At 37.0% G+C, this 20,533-nt stretch overlaps 1 protein-coding gene across 1 annotated transcript in view; it reads left to right on the plus strand.

Annotated features, from left to right (window-relative positions):
* LOC149807732 (fucolectin-6-like) overlaps positions 1 to 20,533 on the plus strand; it is a 43,462-nt gene that overhangs the window by 13,436 nt on the left and 9,493 nt on the right. The window contains exon 3 of the mRNA XM_089944310.1: positions 14,812 to 15,051. Coding sequence (XP_089800436.1) covers positions 14,812 to 15,051 — 240 coding nt within the window. The remainder of the gene's footprint in view (positions 1 to 14,811; positions 15,052 to 20,533) is intronic.

A 20,533-nucleotide genomic window follows, 5' to 3' on the forward strand; every position in this document is an offset into this window, starting at 1 on the left:
TTATGCGCGGTCATGAATATTTTTTTATTCAATGTTTTATCATCAATAACCGCCTGAAGTAATCGCCGATGATAATATTCCATGTCAGGTGCAAGCTGATTTAAAATTTCCACACGTTTAATAATCTCACCACATGAGCCCGACACATTAAAAATACATTCCTGAAAATACTGCCGCAATTGCTACAATTGTTCCTGATGTTTCTCATTAATTTCCTTGAAAGTTATCACAATATCTTTGTAGAAAAAAGTAATAACACTAAGGGACTTACTTTCACTAGGAAACATCCAGTTGAAAATAATATCATTTATCATAGTAGCTTCGCCGTCTTTTATGAATTTTTTTTTCAGATCGAATAATTTTTCCTTGTACGTTGGAATAATTTCATGATAATCTTCCTTGTCGCTGACGTAATCAGATTTGTTAGGTTCTGGTGGAGCTGGCGGAGCTGGCGGTATATTTTCAGGCCAACCTAGCACGGATCTAATCGAAGATTTATAAACATCGACGATGTACGGTGATTTTAACTCAATCGTCGAAGTTAGTGTTGGCTCGTGTAAAGATATTTTTATGCCAGGTTCCTTATCGCCGGTTATATTTTTTATCTTATAAATAAATTCGGTATTTATTTGTTCAATCTCGTAACTACCAGTTGGTAATCCAACTGTGATCCAGTCCGGAGTACCGTCAGGTTTATTTTTATCAGCGAAAACAAGTGTATTATTTGACGATAATCCGCCAAATGATTTCGATCTGATATTAGGCCAACTATAATAAACACGCAACTGTAATAGTGCAATTTCATTAACGGGAATCGCTGTTGGAAAATTAATGTTAAATTCAGGTTTAGTCGAGTTTGCAGATATCATTGTTGTTGTTGGCGGCGTTGTGTTTGTCACAATCTGAGATAACTCCGACATTATTAATATCAATAACCTTTAACATTAGTGAAAATTCATAATCGGATATAATTCCGTCATAGAGACTTTCAGAAAGCAACAATCATAATTTCGAGTACGCGTTCGTCGCTATATTCAACTTATTCACGTACGAGGTTAATTTTTCGTTCTCGCACGAAGATAGATTTTTTGCAATAATATTAGCAACAGCAGCTATCGTCGTTGATACAGAAACAGCGATAGTTACAACGATCGGCGCCATCATTGTTACCGCGGACAATATTATTCCAACGCTAGCGATGACTGCACTTGTCGTATACACAGCTACGTCAATGGCAACTAATCTACGCTGATATTTTTTTACCTTTGCCGCGTATACATCTACGGACAATTTCAGCGAATGTTGCCATGAACGCGCCTGATTGTATCTGTAGTCGCTCATTATTAATTTTGTGTCCAACTAAATGATGAAGGTATTCCGGCGATAAATTCCGCGCACCACCAGTAATCGGTTGACGCTGTTACGACCCTCTCTGGTGGTTCTAACTCGAGTACTTCTTCGGAGTCTTTCTCTAGCGAAATATTTAAAAATCCAAGAAATCTATCGCTGGTGTGTCGCCATTTGTATTTTTTAGATATTATTCTGAATCTCACCTTGGATAGTACGTATAACTGATACAGGCCTGTAATTGGCGCCTTGTATGTGAAAGTATTATTTTCTGGCGTCCATGTTGCTAATCCCGACATTGTCGTGAATGTTAAATTTACAAAATGACTTGGCGTTGCTGCTGGCGAAAATTTAATAAAACTCGTCTTAGTGATAATTCCAGGAATTAAAGCGCTGGCTCCACCAAATAAATCAACGGTGGTTTTAATTTCAGTGATTTTCGTGTTAATATTAGCAATTTTTACGTTAAAATCGCGAATTTCTCCGTCGTACAACGACATATCAACTTTGTTACGAACCAAATTATTAATATTTGCTATCAAATTATTCAGCGTCGCAATATCCTCGCTGACTTTCTTGATGGCGTTAAATTCATTTACATGGGAATCATACTCAGCTCGCTTGATTATATCAATTATTTTAACATTGCTAGTTCTTAATTTCCCGTGCTGATCTTGAAAAATAACAACATCGTCAGGATCTATTCCTGCTATCGATAGGAGATTATTAAGATCGTCTTTGGTTGCGTATTTGGATAAATCAACATCAGTTTTTTTTTACCTTAAATACGGACCTTCCATAAATGTCAACCATATTTATTAGATGTGTATTTAAGTAATGTTTTACGATATGGATCGATTGCACGTGAAATTGCATCAAGAACGTTAATCGACTCGGGTCCACATATTGGTGGATCTGTTAACGTTCGTGTAGGTAGCGTCGAGTAATAAACTGGAATATTTAACTTCGATGTGTATTTAAGAAATTCTTTCGGTGGCGCTAGCCCGTATGAATCAAAATAAATAGCCTCACGCGAATTTATCGCGTAAGTGACCCAATGTGTCCCCGGACCAATACTTGAATCGAGATTTATTATCTCGCATAAACACACCTCTGAAGAATTTTATTTTTTTACGCGCTGCCTCGTTAGATAAATCTAAATTTGACATCGGAGTTATGCTAGCTTTAGGTCGCGTCCGTATTTCGGGCGTCCCAGGTAAGCGCCGCTTCCTCGTTTTAACGAGGGTAGAATAAGCCTTCCCATTGCTGGGTTGGGTATGTTTAATTTCAGGTTGCCGCCTTTTTTTTACCATATTGCCCTCCGGTTATTTTTTCTAGTAATTTGCTAGCTCCGAATCCGGCCGCGCCCGATAGTGCGCCTTTTAATAATAACGGAACAGCGGTGGCCAATAAAGGAAAAAATCCATCGATTTTGATCATATCTTTGATGGCGTTAGGACTAAGATTAACATGAACGCCTGAATTTGCCGATTTAGCCCTGATGAAATGTCCGTGTTGCGTCTTAGTTAATGACAACTTATTTGGCCCACCCTGAATTTGAGCGTTTTTTAACGTTAAATTTATCCTGCATTTTTTCGTCGTCGATGATTGGAGTTTTCTTACCTGACCCGGAGTCAGAGTCACACTAACATGATCGTATGGCATTTATATTAATTCGTTGATCTAAATTTAGATCACATTTTCTCCACTGGTGCGTCAATGACTCTCATTCGGCCGCTGACTCCTTCTAAAAGCATTGTTCTATCACTAAGTATTACCGCGAATGTTCTGGCGGGTCCACCTGTGTTAATTCTAACCTTGAAATGTATATCAACGACGGATTGCTTTATCAAATCAAGATGTTCCAATGAAAAATAATAGATCGGGTAAGATTATTAAAATCTAACTGTGATATTTGTAATCCTGTATCAATATTTTGATCTCGTCCCATATAACTTAATATGCGATGATATGCACGAGCCGTTGAATTAGTTTCAAAATCTATCGATATTTCTTCGGATGGTTCTTGTTGTCCGTTTATTCTCAGTGATACCTCTGTTGCAGCAAAATTATCGAATATCATATGACTATGTTGCTGATCGTATCTATCAGCGGATTGAAGAGCAATGAAAATATGTCTTGGTGCAGAGACACCTTGCTGGGCTGCAATGCACCAAGAAAAATTACCGTTGATATTTACGTCGATAGAGTCGGTGGATGTTGTTAGCCAGGACATAATTGATTTACCGCCATGCTCCATAAACGATAGTAGTTTTTCATCTTCGAACATTGATGGAGTTATTGCTGACATCCAGAGGACAAATTTATCTAATATTACTTAGTTTCATCACCAACACCAGTACCACCTTCTCGCCAGATGGCACGATTACTACCATTTCGAATGAAAGTGATTGTGTGTTTCGCCCCGAAAATAACTTTCCTGAAATGTCTGCAAAATCCAAATACATGTGATAATGGAATCGCGCAGGAGAATCTTCTACGACCAACCTTCAACATTGATCTTCGCGTTGCAAATCCGAGGTTGTAATTGGTATTAACGTGTTTTATAACATTAAAATCGGTATTATTACCTGGTCTAACTTCGTGCTCACCATCAACACTCTGTGCACCAACAGTATCAACAGTTGCTGTCATTACTACCTTAGTATACTGCACATGATCAGGCTGATTAGTATTATCCTTGGCAAACATCATACTCGGACCGGCCGATCTGGTAAAATCATCTGAATATCTTGCTAGGCCTATAATTGTCGTAGCGATATCAACATCGCTGGTGATTGACTCAATTTCTCTTCCATCAATCATGTATGTGGCGCTCTTAAATAACGCCATAATACCGTTATTGACAAATCCGATTTTGAAATCATTGTTAAATGTGTGAATAGGACCGGCGGCCGGCGTAACTCTTAAAATTTCCCAAGTAACTTCAATAAACGCCTCAGATGGAAGAAAATATCTTGTTGTGTCATGAACCTGAACTTCAACGCGATTGTCAGTATTCGGATCCACTGCGGGATATGAATAAAATTGATAATCGCGCACTGACGTGTCCCTACTTACAGGTTCGTCCGTGTCAAATGCCTCGTTAGATGTCCGTGCAAACATTGTTATAAATATTATCTTCTAAAACGAGACCGCTGCCTGATATAAAACTTGTATTTGCTATTTCTTGACGCGCCAACTCTTTACCGACTTCCTGATTTACTAATTCCGTTAATTTCTGATTTGCCGCGCCATTTATTATTTTACTAATATCGCTAGGCATAACCTCGGTGCTAGGTAATTTGACTGGCTCAGGTGGTTGTTTTTTCTTTCCTCGACCTATTAAATTTAATATTCTACTCTTGACAGCTTCAAAGCCTTTACTAGCTAAATCACAAACTTTGGAGAGAGCTGTTTCGCCAATTTTTCCTATAGCTTTCATCGCAAGTTGTTTAGCGACGGGTCCAATTTTTGGGGCAATTCTCGTAACGAGAGTCGTAGCAATATCGCCTAATCCGTTGCCGTGAACGTACTTGTATACGGGCAATCGAGAATTCACTACGCGAACCTGAGTTGGTGTGCGTTGATGTTTGTGAACGATCATTATTTATTTATTATAATCTAATCGATGAGTTCGTCGATGAGATTTCTATATGCATGTACATCTGTGATGCCACCACGAAATAATCGTTGACAAATATCTGAAGCTTCATTGATTATTTCGCGCGAGTTATTTCCGGCTCGTTTTCCTCCGATATGTACTTCTAGTCGAGATACGTCGTTGACAACGCTATCGGGGCAGATTGTATTATAGCCGCTGCCGAAAGCGCTAGGTGATTGTACTGGTGAGAAAAATACTTCTTTCTCTTTGCTTTTTGCGGCCTTAATTCGTTCTCGGAATACATTTTTCCTAAATTCAATATAGTTCAGATCGTCAATATCGACTAGTCCACCTTTGTGGGCAAAATATACCGCAGGAATCCAATCATGATGAGAAATACCCTTAACATGAGGTTGTTTTAGGTAATTTTCTCTATCATCATAATCAAGCGAGGCTACCCTAACCAAACGATCTTGATTAGATTGTTTTATTTTCCTAAGAACATCTTCCCTGAACATGTTTTCAACTTGTACATTGTTTACTGTTGATTTATCTTCTGGAATATCTTCTTGAGGTTCTCTTTTTAGTTCTTCTTCTTTTTTCATTTCTTCTCCTTGTAGTTGCCTTAGTTCATCTACTGTTTCGATAAAATTTTTATAGCCAGGATCGTTTGTATCAATTTATTTTCTCTTATGAGCAAAATATAAATATGTTGGCCACTCATCTTCACTAATTTTATCGACATAATCTGGCACGAAATATTTATCTCTGGAATTATAATCATATGCAGCAATTTCAGCTACTCTATCAAGATCTTGTATTAACTTAATAGAGTCTATCTCAATCATCAACTTGGGTAATCTTTTTTCTATTGGTATTTGTGCAGGAGAAATTTCCTCCTCTCTCTCTCCTGGCAAAAATTCTTCCAGTGGAGCAGGTTCCGTCTTTGCTCTGTAATATCCGAGCTTAAACGCTTGATAATTACTTCCAGCTTTTTGTTTATCAGTTATTCTGCTAATACCTAACCGCGCCTTAAACATATGATCGGCAAATACCTGACGTGATTTAATTTCAACGTTGGGATTTAAAAATCTATCTTTATCTCCAAAAGATCCATAAGCAAATTCACCAAATTCTTCAAAATCATACCGGTTATTAAGCGGGTATTGACCTATTTTGGCCAATCAATACGGAGTAAAACTTTCATCGTATCTTTTGGCAGGTTCTTCTTCTTCTTCTTGAGGTTCTTCTTCCGCTTGCAGAGCTAATTCAGCGGTTGCTGGTTTAGGTACGGGTCGAGTTTGCTCCTCAATTTGTTTTAACACAGGAAGAATTCCGCGTTTTCTCACCTCAGGATCTTTAATATCTCCAAATACAACTTTCTCAGTTTTTTCAGTGATAGGCTTGAATAATTCCGTGGACAATTCACTAAATCCGAGTTTCGCGTCTTCGTATGCTCTTATTTTTCTCTTGAGAGATTCTCTCACAGGAATATACGTTTTTAACACAGCTAATTTTTCTCGTGCTAATCTAGCAGAATGTGGCTCTCCGACACTCGTTATTATTTACATGTAAGTGATTTTAATTTATGACAATATTTTTATTTTTACACCGCTTTGTTTCAAAAACAATATGCCTATGCGCTGATGTATATGGCATATGCATGATAGTCTGTTAATGACGCAGAATAACCCTCGTAGCAGCCCTTAAAAGTGAAAATAAAGGTCTCTACAAAATTATTTCCTGTAGGAAGTTTTAGATTTGAATTCGACCCTGGTCTGTGACTCTCTTCTGCTGCTCCGTAGTAGCTTTGACTCTTTGTTTTGTGTCGGCGTAGGCTGTTGTAACACGATAATCGGGTGGGATTTTCGGATTTACAACAGAACACTTTTGACAATGATATTAATACAATGTTTAATAATGGATGACTTGAATGAGCAACTACTTATGAAAATGTGCGTGTATAAATAATCCATATATTGGATTTAATTAGCATAAAAACGCACAGACTCAATGATGAAAAATACACATAAATTAATTTAAAGAGGTGAATGGTTCACAAATATTTGACAAATGAAAAGATGGATATAGTTTACTCGTGTAGTAAACGATGTAAAACTTTACTCATGTCGTAAAATGCATTCACTCAGGTAGCGAAATTATGTTGATAACAAAGGAACAGATATACAACTTATCTTTATAGTCCCGAAAGAAACACTGGGTTTTACGAACCCCAAAATTAGCCCACGGCTTACAGATTACATGTACGGAGATACACTCCGTCATCAGTACACTGTTTCAGCTCCACGGCTGCTACAGTCCAGCTTCACAGCTGCTACAGACTACGGACACTCGGAACACTTCGGAACACTCCGAACATTAGACCCTCCGGACATTAGACACTCTGGACACCCCGGACATTAGACACTCTGGTCACTTCAGACGCAGACACAAACACAGATACTCTGGTCACTCCAGACACATACACTCCGGTCACAGACAGTATACATTCCGGTCACAGACTCTAGACAGCTCTACAGCTGAAGATGTGCAAGTTATTGAAGCAGACTGCCCGCTGAAAAAACTATTTCGTATTGATTGTAAAGAAATGTACATACGGTGAGGTATTTATACACAGACAGTCTGTGCATTGTAGGCATTGGGTTCGTCCTATCAAGAGCACTTCGCTCGTGCGGCATGGTATGAACCGAACTCACTATCTCGAAATACGACACAATATACACAAATCACGCTCGGGTATCGTTGTACACATAATACAAAACCCGAGTACATGTATTCAGTAAACAAGAGAGTTTAATTCCGTGACAGTTGTCATCCATGCAGATTGTTTAAAAATGGGAAACACAATGAACTTTGTCAAGAACTAATTCACGCTAGAGAGCTTGCTCGAGCAGTCGATGCTGTATCTTGTAGCGGGTTATGCAGTTGAGACTGAGCACTAGTTTTTTTTATCATGTCGTCACCGAGTCCGCCTTGGCATGCTTGCTCAAGTTGTTGTGGAGACAGCATCGAGTTGGTGACGATCCTATGATCGGTGAACAAGGCTATGTCTGGATCGGTAAAGAGTTAAAGCTGGGTTGACTTGTCTTGAAGAGAACATCCCAGGTGAGGCCTGGTGCTGAAAAGTAACTGAGTGGATCGAGCCGGTAATGATCCAAACATGTATGCCTGAAATGTTCAATGATATCCGTGAGCAGAAGTACATCTGTTTTCAGGTATAAGTAGTGTTAATTTCAGAGTTTGGCAACCGAAGTCTATCCATATCTTGCTCGAGTACTGGTATTTCCTCATCGGTGACGTCGGACAGACGTAAGTGGGAATAGAAGGCGTCTTGTGGCGGCAACGAGTTTTCATGGAATATCGATCTTTTTTGTTGGCATAGATCTGCATGGAACCATATTAGTTTTCTAGGTGTGTGTACTTATGACAGGTTCTGCGAGTCTTTCCAGTGACAACGCCATGAACTGGAACGAATCGATGAAACTAAAAAGTCCAATTGATAACTACATGTACTTATCAAAATTGCGTAGGATACATTTGATTTTGGATCCTTCCTCTATTGTTTAACGCGCGGATGACTGTGCGCTCCGATGAAGAAATGTGCATCGTATCCTCGTAGATCCTCTTAGACCGGTAGGAAGTCAGGATCTTTGAAGCGTACATTACAATCAGCATTGGTGGCCCCTCGACAATGACCTGTATAATGATCTTTGACTTTTTATAATGTCGATTAAAGTGCTCCTCGCAGATATGGATTGCTGCGCTGATTTATGTTGTCGAATTTGTGACGGTGTGAGTGAAATTATCGGCGTTGGAATTTTCCGGATGTTGCTGATGCGTTCCATTTAACTACAATTTGCTCAAAGAACCACACGACGCCATTCTCACCTCGATGCTGTCGATACGGCGAAGACAAGTTATGATCAACATAGTAGAACATTTTATTTCCGATAGTGCACGGGATGTGCTTCTCTTCCACTTGGGTGAAAGAGTGGACTGGATCAGATGAGGGTCCTAATAATTTTTCAAGGATCGCTTCCAAGTCGAAGACGATATACAACGTATGCACGTATTTTATGTAGTGGTTTTCGAACTGTAGTGTTTTCTCGCGGTGTCATCTGAACGGTGTTTAGTTATTGACAGTATCTGGAAGTGACATGGTCGTGTAGCCGCTCAGGTTGACGAAAACATTGCAAGCAGCGATATAACAAATATGCATGCTTTTATATTGCGTGTAACGCGATCCACATACTCGGCTGAAGTCTTTGTTGATGACGGTAATATAGTAAATTAATGCTGCGATGTGAGGCCATTTTGGAGATTAACATTGGATAGACTACTATCTGTGTATCCCTGTTTTCTTTGTATCGAGTCCGAACACGTTGATGGAGAGTTCATCTTTGAACGATTCTAGTTTCAGAACGACTTTGACCGCTAAAGAAAAGGTGATACAGGTGGCTTTGATGATATAAAATGTACCTGTAGACTCGATCTGCAATATCCTCTGTGGAATGTAACGCGGAAAGGATTGCCCATACGAGGCAGAAGTTATCGTTCTTTATTTGCATTCATGCATGGTTTGGTGGCCACGATTTGCCTTGCGTGGGTTTGAATTTGGAAGTTTGAAACGAGAGAGAATTGACTCCGGCAAAAACCCATGGTGATCCTGATTCGTGATGATATTCAATGCGACTTTGGATAAACAACCAGACGACGTCGACAATGTGACTGGTATCGTCGCTACGATACGCGATCAACGATTTCTGTCTGATCCACCCATCGGCGCCGTAAAAAAATGAATGCTACGAGCTACTCCGAATTTAATAGCCGTGTGTATGCGCAGTTCTGAGTCACTCTAGGTTTTAGAATACGCAAGGAGTTCTTTATCGATTCCTCGCTCATTCACATGAGGCTAATCGTAAATAAATCCTTTTTTACCACCTCCATACGCCTTAGCGTCGCGCCTGGGTCTAGGAAAACGCGCTAACTTAACGCGTTGTCGTTGAATGGCTTGTGAATCAAATTTGGCTAATTTATTTTCTATCTAAGCTCGTCGTGATCGGATCATGATTTTGTACTGAAGTCAAAAGAGTTTGAAAGGCTTAGCTATTTTCCGCGAGTGCTTTGTAATAGTCTAATAGTTGCTTCGTGTACTGCTGAGTCATAAGGATATCTCGTCCCCTTGCACTTTATATTCGTAGACAAGCTTACGGCGTGCAGGATCCCTTCTCCACATCGACTTTAAGGATCCTGTGACTCGTTCTATCAATGCGTGGAGTTAGGCCTTCGATCTGGGATAGGGTATGAATGTACCTTGTATGGATCGAGCGATGCCCTTGAGTCGACGAGCAATATCATACCACAGGATAACATCTTTTTCTGGATCTTCAGCTATCATTGAGGAATTTTACGTTCCATTGATACTAGGCAAGATTCAAGTTTTTCATAGCGATGATATAATATAGTCGAGTCTGCCATTCCTTTAATTGCTTGTTAAAGTTATCATCTCTATAATTGTTTGTTATTTTTGTGAGGTAAAATGTAAAAGCAAAATGCCTCTTCGTTGACCTTATAAGTGTGCATAATTACTGAAAGGCAGCACGGAAGAGTGCAACAAGGCGTGCATGGAAGAGTATTACACGGAGAATAATGCCATTATCAAGCGGCGAATTCCTCGATTTAAGCCCTCACTGGGTTATCAAGGAGTTCGAGGCCAACTCCATTTGTGCCACTGCTGCGGTGGTCAAAACATTAGGGCGATTAAATATTACTACGAAAAATTGAGAAAAACTAAGTGACTCAAATACAATTCGGCGATATTCGACGAATTTATGGCTAAGATTAAGCATAATGCTGTCAACAAAATTAACCACGATTCGGGAAACTGCGTTTCCGTAGAAAGTACGTCCCGTGTTTAGTAATTACGAAGCTAACGTGGAGGAAGAGGTCCGTATATAGCGCATGTGGATCAGACACATGGTTAGATTTGGTACCACCGGATACTCCATCGTTCATCTGCACGACCGTAGCATCAATTTGTGCTTCAAACTCATAGTGGAGTTGTTCCCATATTATTATTATTATTATTATTATTATTTTTATTATTATTATTATTATTATTATTATTATTATTATTATTATTATTATTATTATTATTATTGCTGTTGTTATTGTTAGTATTGCCATGATTGGTATTGCGATGATGTAACTATTATTATTGTATTTAACGATCAGCGATCTGTATACCTAACAATGGTTAATCTTTTTATATTATTATTGTTTTTATATATTGCATACTGACGACCTCGTACCTTTTGACACTTGCTGATATTATCTTAGTTTGGTGTTTTATGTCTTCATTTCTTCTGTCACATTCTGCAGGGAAGTTTAGACTATCTATTTGCAGGAATGATATTCTTTCAGGTGCTTATGTCATTGCGGTCACGTATTTCGGTTTTGCCTATTTCTCCATGTGCTTTCTCTTCATGTGGCTTCGTTTACAGACTTGTCTTTCGTAACGAAATTTCTTGCATTTTCTTAGAGTATCTATACCCACTCGTACCCTAATGTCTGGCTTATAACTTCTATACTCGCATATACCGGCTTCATTGCCTCTGTTGCTTAGTATTGGTCATGTATAATACACATCTACTTCGGAGTTTAGCTCATGGAGTTTGATCATTCTGTTGTCTGAAACTTCTTTGGCAATGTATACATATGCACGGCATCCACAGCTTTACACCTGTCATTGATTGAAATCGAAATTGGAATAATGTTCGTTATAAAACTAATAAGACATTTTTCTCACTCCATGGATCATTCAGCGAATCCTGCAGGCATAGTAAATTTCTTCTTTGATTTCATTCATTTGTTTTTCCTAGACCCTCTTAGTAACAAGTCTGAAAAATGTTTCTTTATCCGACAGGAGAAAATGCAATAATTAAATCAATGGTCTTTAAACAAAATCGCCAGATCTATGACCGGTATTCATTTTAAAATGGGTAAAACTGTTGAATGGGATATAATATATGTGTAATTAAACATTTGTGGTGGTGAATACTTGTTTATTCCATGCGTTACCTTTATTTCCAATGAAGGTAAAACTTCATAAAACTACATAACTCCGTACGTCTTGTATTTGATGCACGGAAATTATCTGATAATGACGAGTAGACATAAAATATATACTAATTTCAATTCATCGTATGCTGGTGCAATATGATATAGGGATTTTATGCTTTCAATCAAGGGTCTATATTTTTTTAAACGGAAAACACAACATTTTCAAACGATAGTATAACAGTATTTTACAAAATATTTCATTCCTAATGACATCCATATTAATGACGTTTGCTTACTATATCTTATATAGTTTAAATCAAGAGTTAGAAGTTTTGCTGAGCAATGCACTTTTGGATGTTAGGCTCAGGTAATCCTAGCTAGTAACGATCCGTTAACGTGCTATCAGTTCAATATGTGTACGGTTTTCTAAAACGATATTTGATCTAAAACATTTTGCAAGGAGATTAAAATACAATTATTCAAAATTAATGCAAACCCCCCACATGCGACATATTTTATATTTTTAAGAATTCGTGTTTATCCTTTATCATCATTGTGTTTGATTCGTTCACAATATTGCTATGATCATTAACCACTTTACATATGGCATTTTACGTATAATAGCACGTTCACTTAATGCAGCCTACGTTTGCATTGAATGCACCGTTCAACAGGAGATGACACTCGTCTATATTTATCGAAGATTGTGAAACATTATGTTTACTATATAATTAAGTATCGTTCCTGTCCTTTCCTACTTAAATTCCGTGAGCAATATACCTAAGTCGTGCAATCATGATATTGTCTTTGACAGGGGTACTTCTTACAATTTAAAGTTGTTATTTAGTGCCACCTATGTATGTATCTTCGCCAAAAATTTGAAAACCAAACAAAAATTGTTAATATACCGGTGTTTGCCTAAATTTGTGTCAAATCTTTAAAAGCAGATTGAGTGTATAACATTATGGCACGTAATACAATGACAGTCCTTTCAAATGATCAGATATAAAACTGATCACAGGGACCAGACAGTCAAACATGTAAATAACGAAACCAATTACATTTATCAGGAAATGGTATTGCATTAAGTCAGCAATACTATACTATAATATACATACATACATACATACATACATACATTGATACACCCGGGCACACAGTTTTAAAGCCAAGTTTAATGGGTTATTTTCAATGGTTATATCACGCGTGCCGCATATACACAGTCTTAAGATTTGAAAATAATCCGATGCACATTAGAATTTTTTAAAATTTAATGTATATACGTATTCAACTATTTTTTATGTATTTTTGATCGGAAGAGACGAACTGAATATCTGTATTGAATCATATTGCAAAGATGTAAAAGTGAATCCGTTTTTATTAAGATATTCATTTTCATGTTCTCAATACAGTTTTGCATTTGTCATCTAATGTAGGTTTCATTTATTTAATATACGCAATCCGAATAAAGAAATCACTCATAATTCAAACTACTGAATTCCGTTAAGACAGATACAAATATCTACTCTTATTGTCAATAAGTGTACCTGATTTAACAGTATGTGATATTGCATCATTAAACACCAATTCGCTTTGATGTTAAGTGCATGCTGTTGTATATTCACATAAGGTAGAGAAATGAGTTGATAAGTAAAAACAAGTGATCACAGGTTTAAAGTACGATAATCTGACTTTGTAAGAATAGAAAAATCAAGTTACACACTTATAGAAAGGAAAAGAAAAAGTGAAAATTAAATTTTGTCATTATGTAGTTCTTCAATTGTCTTTAAAGGGGCTGATTTTAAAGATTTGTCGTTGTGTTTTGCAGTGTGCGGCAACTTCGTTAGTGCCTATGTGCAGTAAGATCATATCCTTCTCCCACGATCCTAATTTCCGTTTGAAAATTGCACTAGAGTTCCTGATGTTAAATATATTTATTGGTGTCGAGGACGTTTGATTGATTTCCCTCGGGCAAAATGTGGTTGTGATCGTTACATTACATATATACTGATTGCGAACTGTACATCCCAGCTAAAGATAGGTTACGCTGTAATAAACCCTAGCAGTTGTCAATTACACTTGCAATGGAGAGACTGTAAAATGTGTCTTTATCTGACACTATGTGAAGGTCCACCCGTCATGCCAAGTTTTCATAGAGCTATCTCAGGGACAGAGAATGTTGCCAACATGTCACAGGATAAAATAACATCTATAGATATCAAAGTCCCTTTGTGTGGGATATCGCTAACAACAGAAACATATTTTGCTGATATATTATTGTCAAATATTAATACAAATATAATAAATAGATTTTTTGAATGGGTGTCATGAAGTAATCCTATCTGGACCCTATGCCTATCAACCTTAAGTAGCACTTCAATGTCACATTACATACATATACTAGATTGACCATTTGTTAATACCTAGGGCTATACTGAAAAAAAAGTAATTGGGAAATATAGTACCTCCGAATTTACACGATGACTTTTCTGAAACTTAAAACTCAGACAAAGAGATACGAAAAGTTCATGTATAAAATAAAGTTGGATAGAAATGAAAGTGGGAGCTAAAGACTGAATTTATATGTATCACCCTATGTCGCATGCATGTCACGTATTCCACTCATTTAAGGTTAAATCACAGCAGCAGATATAATGTTCAGTATGGCTTGTATTTGCTTAAGCGGAAAATTTACAGAATTCACTTTAAGAATATTGTCCACGTCCTTTTTAGTTCTGAATCCTAAAACATAAATGCATACATTTTGTTCATTTCAGTAAACGTTGCATTAGGGAAACCTGCCAGACAGTCATCCACTTACATTGGAAGTGCGGAGTATCATGATACAGTAAATTTCCATTACTCAGCATATTTGGCTGTCGACGGAAATAATTCCACCAACTTTAAGCTTGATAGCTGTAGCTGTACAGATGCAGGTCACGACAGTGCCTGGTGGGAGGTAGATCTACAAGGTTCTTACCCGATCACTAAAGTTATTATATTCCTAAGAGGTGATGGTAAGTTGAAAGTAATTCCGGTTTAGTCACTACCCAATGCAAATATGTTGCTCATGGCTATCTACCGATTAAACACTGCTACAATTATACGTTCTCTACGTAACTGAAGTCTATAATGCATTAGTTAAATATGTAAGGGAGACCGACAATGTTTGGTTCAATCACAATGATTTGTGTAAATCATGAGATTTGGCTTGATATGACAAGATTGAGTTGTGTAAATTATAAGATCTGACTTGATAATGACAAGATTGAGTTCGTTTTCTGTATTCCATAAGCAGAACACTGAAAATTACTGTCGACAAATATGGAGACGGTTCTTGGCTTGTATCAGGGTGGTAAAATAATATTCTTTTCCACATATGAACCGTTCACTAGTTTAAGACTTCTTTCTAAAAAAGAGAATCATGCAGTGAATACATCATTTTCCGCTAAGGATACGTCCTTGAGTTAACTATTGTGTGAATCATTGCACATGGTTTTTCGATTTTGCTATCCCATAAGGTCGTGTTTACTACATTAACACTATTTGATACTAATGCAATCATTGTCCCCGACTGTACTATATTCTCCCATAGATTGACATGCCTATTTTGACGCGATGTTAAGAATGATATGCAAACAAATTTGAAAGTATATATATATATATATATATATATATATATATATATATATATATATATATATATATATATATATATATATATATATATATATATATATATATATATATATATATATATATGCACTTGGGAGGATTTATAGTAGAGCTCCCATTAATGCTTAAGGCCACTAATCTGCTTGGTTAAGATATTATTTCCCTGCGAACCAACACACTTTCTGAAGCGATCAGCATGTATCCAACAAGATTCATTAACATATATTTTGCCACGACGATTTATCTCCCCTATAAGAATCCAAGCTACTTTGTGTGTTTATGTTTTTTGGTTTCCGATTATATACGATATTGTTGTAACTTTTTGACCGACATTTTTGAATTACAGAGTCGTTGCAAACAACCCATTTCATTACACAAGGCTAAGTTTACCACAGTATATCTTGAAATGTTTGACAGTTTTAATTTCGCTGCCGGATAACGAAGTTGTGTTGATATTAATTTAGAAATACAATATTTTTTGTTGTTGATGCTGTTGTTGTTGTAGTTGCCGTGAGTTGAATTTCATTTTGCCATACACGATGAGCAATATATGACGCCTAGTACTTTGGTGAAAGAAGAACATGGGAACCATCATAAGAAAAGACACCGAATGACGAGATGAATACAATACTTACTTTTGTGTATTGCTGTCTCGCTTATCTTGAATGATGCATTTATTACAGCATTATATCAAAATGTCCTTATGGCAGAAAGTTGACGCTCTTCAAGAAACCGCCTCAAAATAAAACAATATAACAACACAGAGGAACAGAAACCAAGACACGGCACATCCTGTATATCAAAGTCCTAAAACAAAATTCTATACTCTAGAGTGCAGAAATTTTGTATACTTTAGTAAAGGTTTCTAAATGAAACATTCAATATAAATGACCGACAAAGCAAGCAATGTTCATCGCAACGGCTACAAACCTAAATGGAGCATTTCTGCTACTGTTTTATGTCCAATATATTATTCAAAATAAGCATGACTAATAACCTAAATACTTTCTTCTGTATAATTATTATCGCCGCATTTAATAGAAACGGTCTAATACATGCAGGTATAGTGCTACATAATAAGCTTTAGTAATTTTAGCAGGAACAGTATCAGTACTGTACAGCGGTACATCAGAACAACTCTGGCTATATATAGCGGATTAAAAGCTAATATCTCCGAGTTTTGATAAAGTAGTTGCTCATGCATAGTAATAAAAACCCTTCAAAATATTCATAAACATGAGATGCCCAGCAATAAAAAAGCATTAATAAAATTGTTACAATTACGAAAAGGGTATATAAAATAAAATAAACAAATACGGCAAGTCATGTAATATGCTTCTAACGCATCGTCAAAGTTGTTATATAATCATAATTCCTTCAAAATTTAGACTGCGTGACAGCTTTGCCAACCGAACTTGACATTTCATTCTCAATAATACCAACCTGACAATTTTATGAGCAGTTCGTGTTCCAGTAAGATTGGAATGTTATCGGTTTCTCAAATCATGGTTTGAAATGGCGTTCCGTGTTTAAAGAGATTCCTCCCCCCAAATGGTAATTTCGTTTGTGGGGTTTCAATATATTTCATTCATTTAAGTACGGCTGTGATTTCAGAGGTTAAAATGGAAGTGCACTATACACGTTTGTTTACATTTGCCAATGATTTTCTGTACCACAATCCATACGTTCTTAATAGAAGAGTTAGGGGTCATGAGATTAGCTTGTTTTCTTCTTGCTCTCTAAACACAGGACTGGTTTCCGGTTTCAGCTGTTAGTTTGGAGCTGATGTTTCTAATTAATTTCATAAGTTTCCTTACTATATAGTTGCGTGCATCACAACAGTGGAGATTGTTGGCACATTTAAGAGTCGCCGAAGTCATAGGTAATTTAACCATGTAACATATTCGGGTATTTCTTGAAGTATGATAATTTGGCTCACCACGTTTATGAAACCACTAACTGCCAAATGTGATTCAAAGATAAAATTGAAATGATTCCCAATTTGCCTTTTTCAAGTTTATTCTCTGTTCTAGCCATTGAAGTATGGGAGTATTATTCTACTAAGTGTACGGTAAAGTGGTCACTGTGATAAAACTGATCGCCAGCTTCTCATGAGAAGTCAAGCAAACAGGATTACTTGCAGATGATAACACATACGGAACGGCATGATCATATGGTGCGAAGATATGTAAGGTATCATTGAAAGATGATCAGTATATTTCATTCTCTTTTTCGTCCATATCTTTACAGTCCTAAAGTACTAATGTAGCTTTAAAGCCCTAGTAAGTCTCGGGTTGTTGGTAACTGTTCAATATGATGGTCATGATAGTCTGATTGATTTTAGTGATTGGGTTGGGCCAAGTTGAGCAGAATGCAAGAGTTTTGTGTTATGCAGACTTACAACTGTAGATTCTTATACAGTACTGAGGTACATTGGGCTGTTAAGATTTTTTGGTTTTGAAAATGGACACTTCTTCAGAGGCTCTTTTGATATCCACGTTTTCTCAATCCACATTATTTGTGAATGCTTGCACAGGTTATGGATTGGTCAAGAGCCTAAACGTGGTCTGGACTAATGGCCAGAAAATATTTAAATTTGCTTAATATTACTTATCAATCCTAGCATAGCTGATCCAGATTTTCCGAGTATATTTTGTGGAATTGTTGCTTTTAACCTGTCTTTCGCTTCAGAGAATGACATGCGTATGACCTGTCGCATACGCTCTATTTCATTATCTTACTTCTAGTTAGGTCAACCTCTATAAAAGCACAGGTGGTAGCACAGGCATTACACAAAACTATTTTCTTAGTTAGCTCAGGTCGAATCATTGTCATCTTTGTGCCCGCTTCTGATGCAGACTACCTTCACCCATCTTTTGTTGACCATATCTCTGGCAGTTAAATCACTGCAAAAGATTAAGGGCGATGTAGCAAGACGAACATACCAGTAAACTAGAAACCATACTGTAATAACATCGCATTTTATGACACAAGTCTGAACTACCTAAATACAGAATACATAATAGAATGAATTTATTCTATCCTATAGTACAAATAAGACAATAATTGCACAATCCACATACCTCTACAACTGGGTATATCGCGTCGTAAAGACTTTCCGTAATGTAATGTTTGTCTCTATCATGAGTATATATGTGCACAGGCTATGAAGCAATGCAAGATATATGAGCTCAAGATATATCGGTTTTCTCATTATAAGCACTTTGTTTATGCAGCGTGGAGTGAACCGAATTCACTGTATCGAAATAATGTTTAATATTTATAAAGCACCCTCAGTCAACGCTCTACACATAAATGAACTCCGAGTACGTTATATTCCAACAAAATGTAAGCAAACAAATTGTATACAATTCATTAAGATATGCCAAGGTAAATTGGTATACACATGAACCCAACTTTGATTCATGTATACATTGAAGAGCAATGGAAAATGAAAATATTAGTGTTCGTGTCAAACTACTTGCTTTACAGAGAACTTCGATTATTTTCTCTTGCAAGACGTTTGACCATCACAGTCCTACCACAGCCCTGCAAATCTAGAGAAGTTGACAGTTATGTGGAAATGGTATGTACACAAAACAAGGTATTTTCGGGTGATCCTTGAAGCTATGTATCCGATGCAGTTAATTCTGCTAGATTGTCTACATTCTTTGACTCTCCACCCATGATCAGAGGTGTCACAACAATCACGAAATGGCAGTTTGGTTTTCGTCATTGTATTCATTGATTAAAAATCTAGGTCAATTTCGTCGACTCTTCGTCGAGTAAGTGCCCATGTCTCTCAGATTTAATGATATTTGGCTTTGTTTATCACTCAGAACAAAATACCATTCTTTCGCAAAACGTGCTCTCCATCAGATATCAGAGCCTTACAAAGGAACAAAGACTTGCCCTCAGCTATTGAGTTTGTCATATGGGGACATCAGATAGTGACATACGCGGGGAAAGAACATGCGTTGCAGAATTGATACTTTCCATCGCACTCAGATGATATGACATTTATGACATCTTTAGGTTTCCAACACATCATAATATTCCTTCTATTTTAATGATGACGCTTAAAAGAAACAGGATCATTGAGTTAGACTATGTTTTTAGCATAGTCTCTGAATCTCTCAGTGACTAACCTCCTGATCTCGCCTAAGTAGTGTATTGCTTTAAAGTGTAAATCATCGGGATCATCTCTACCCTCTCTTACAATGATAGGATATGCATCCCCGACAAAATGTGAGGCTTTCTACTCAATTGCCTCTTACAACATGCATATTGACGTATCAAGCCTACTCTACAATCTCGAGTTCGCATGAGCATAATTCATTTTAAGAAAGCATTACATCGAATAAACCAAACAGCTATATACACATATAAAACAAAAATGTACGTACTGTAAAGATATCTCCAAATAACTGCCAAACTTTGACATCATAACGAAACATTATGGTTAACAACTGGTTTGGTAAAAAGATGTCGTAGTTAAAGCTTCTAAGGAGCAGCTTTTGGAAAATGAGTTACGTATGGCCAGTAAAGAAAAATCATGTAGCGATTGACTTTTGCTGGTTACGTGATTTGTTATGCAAATGTGTAAACAGTGGCCTATATACCTTAAAAACACCAGATCACAAAAAGGCCATCCGTTAATGTAGGCAGATATTCAAAACGTTTCAGCTCATTGGGACATATGAGAATAACAATATAATCGGCCTATTAAGGCACTTCTAACTACGAAAAGATGTAAGAAATACGTAATTGATAATATTTATGTTGATCATTGGAAGACAATTGCATTGTTTGTTCTTTTGCACA

This window comes from Sinohyriopsis cumingii, chromosome 1 (genome assembly GCF_028554795.1).
Source record: "Sinohyriopsis cumingii isolate HCF-2022 chromosome 1, ASM2855479v2, whole genome shotgun sequence".
In the NCBI taxonomy this organism is placed as follows: Eukaryota; Metazoa; Mollusca; class Bivalvia; order Unionida; family Unionidae; genus Sinohyriopsis; species Sinohyriopsis cumingii.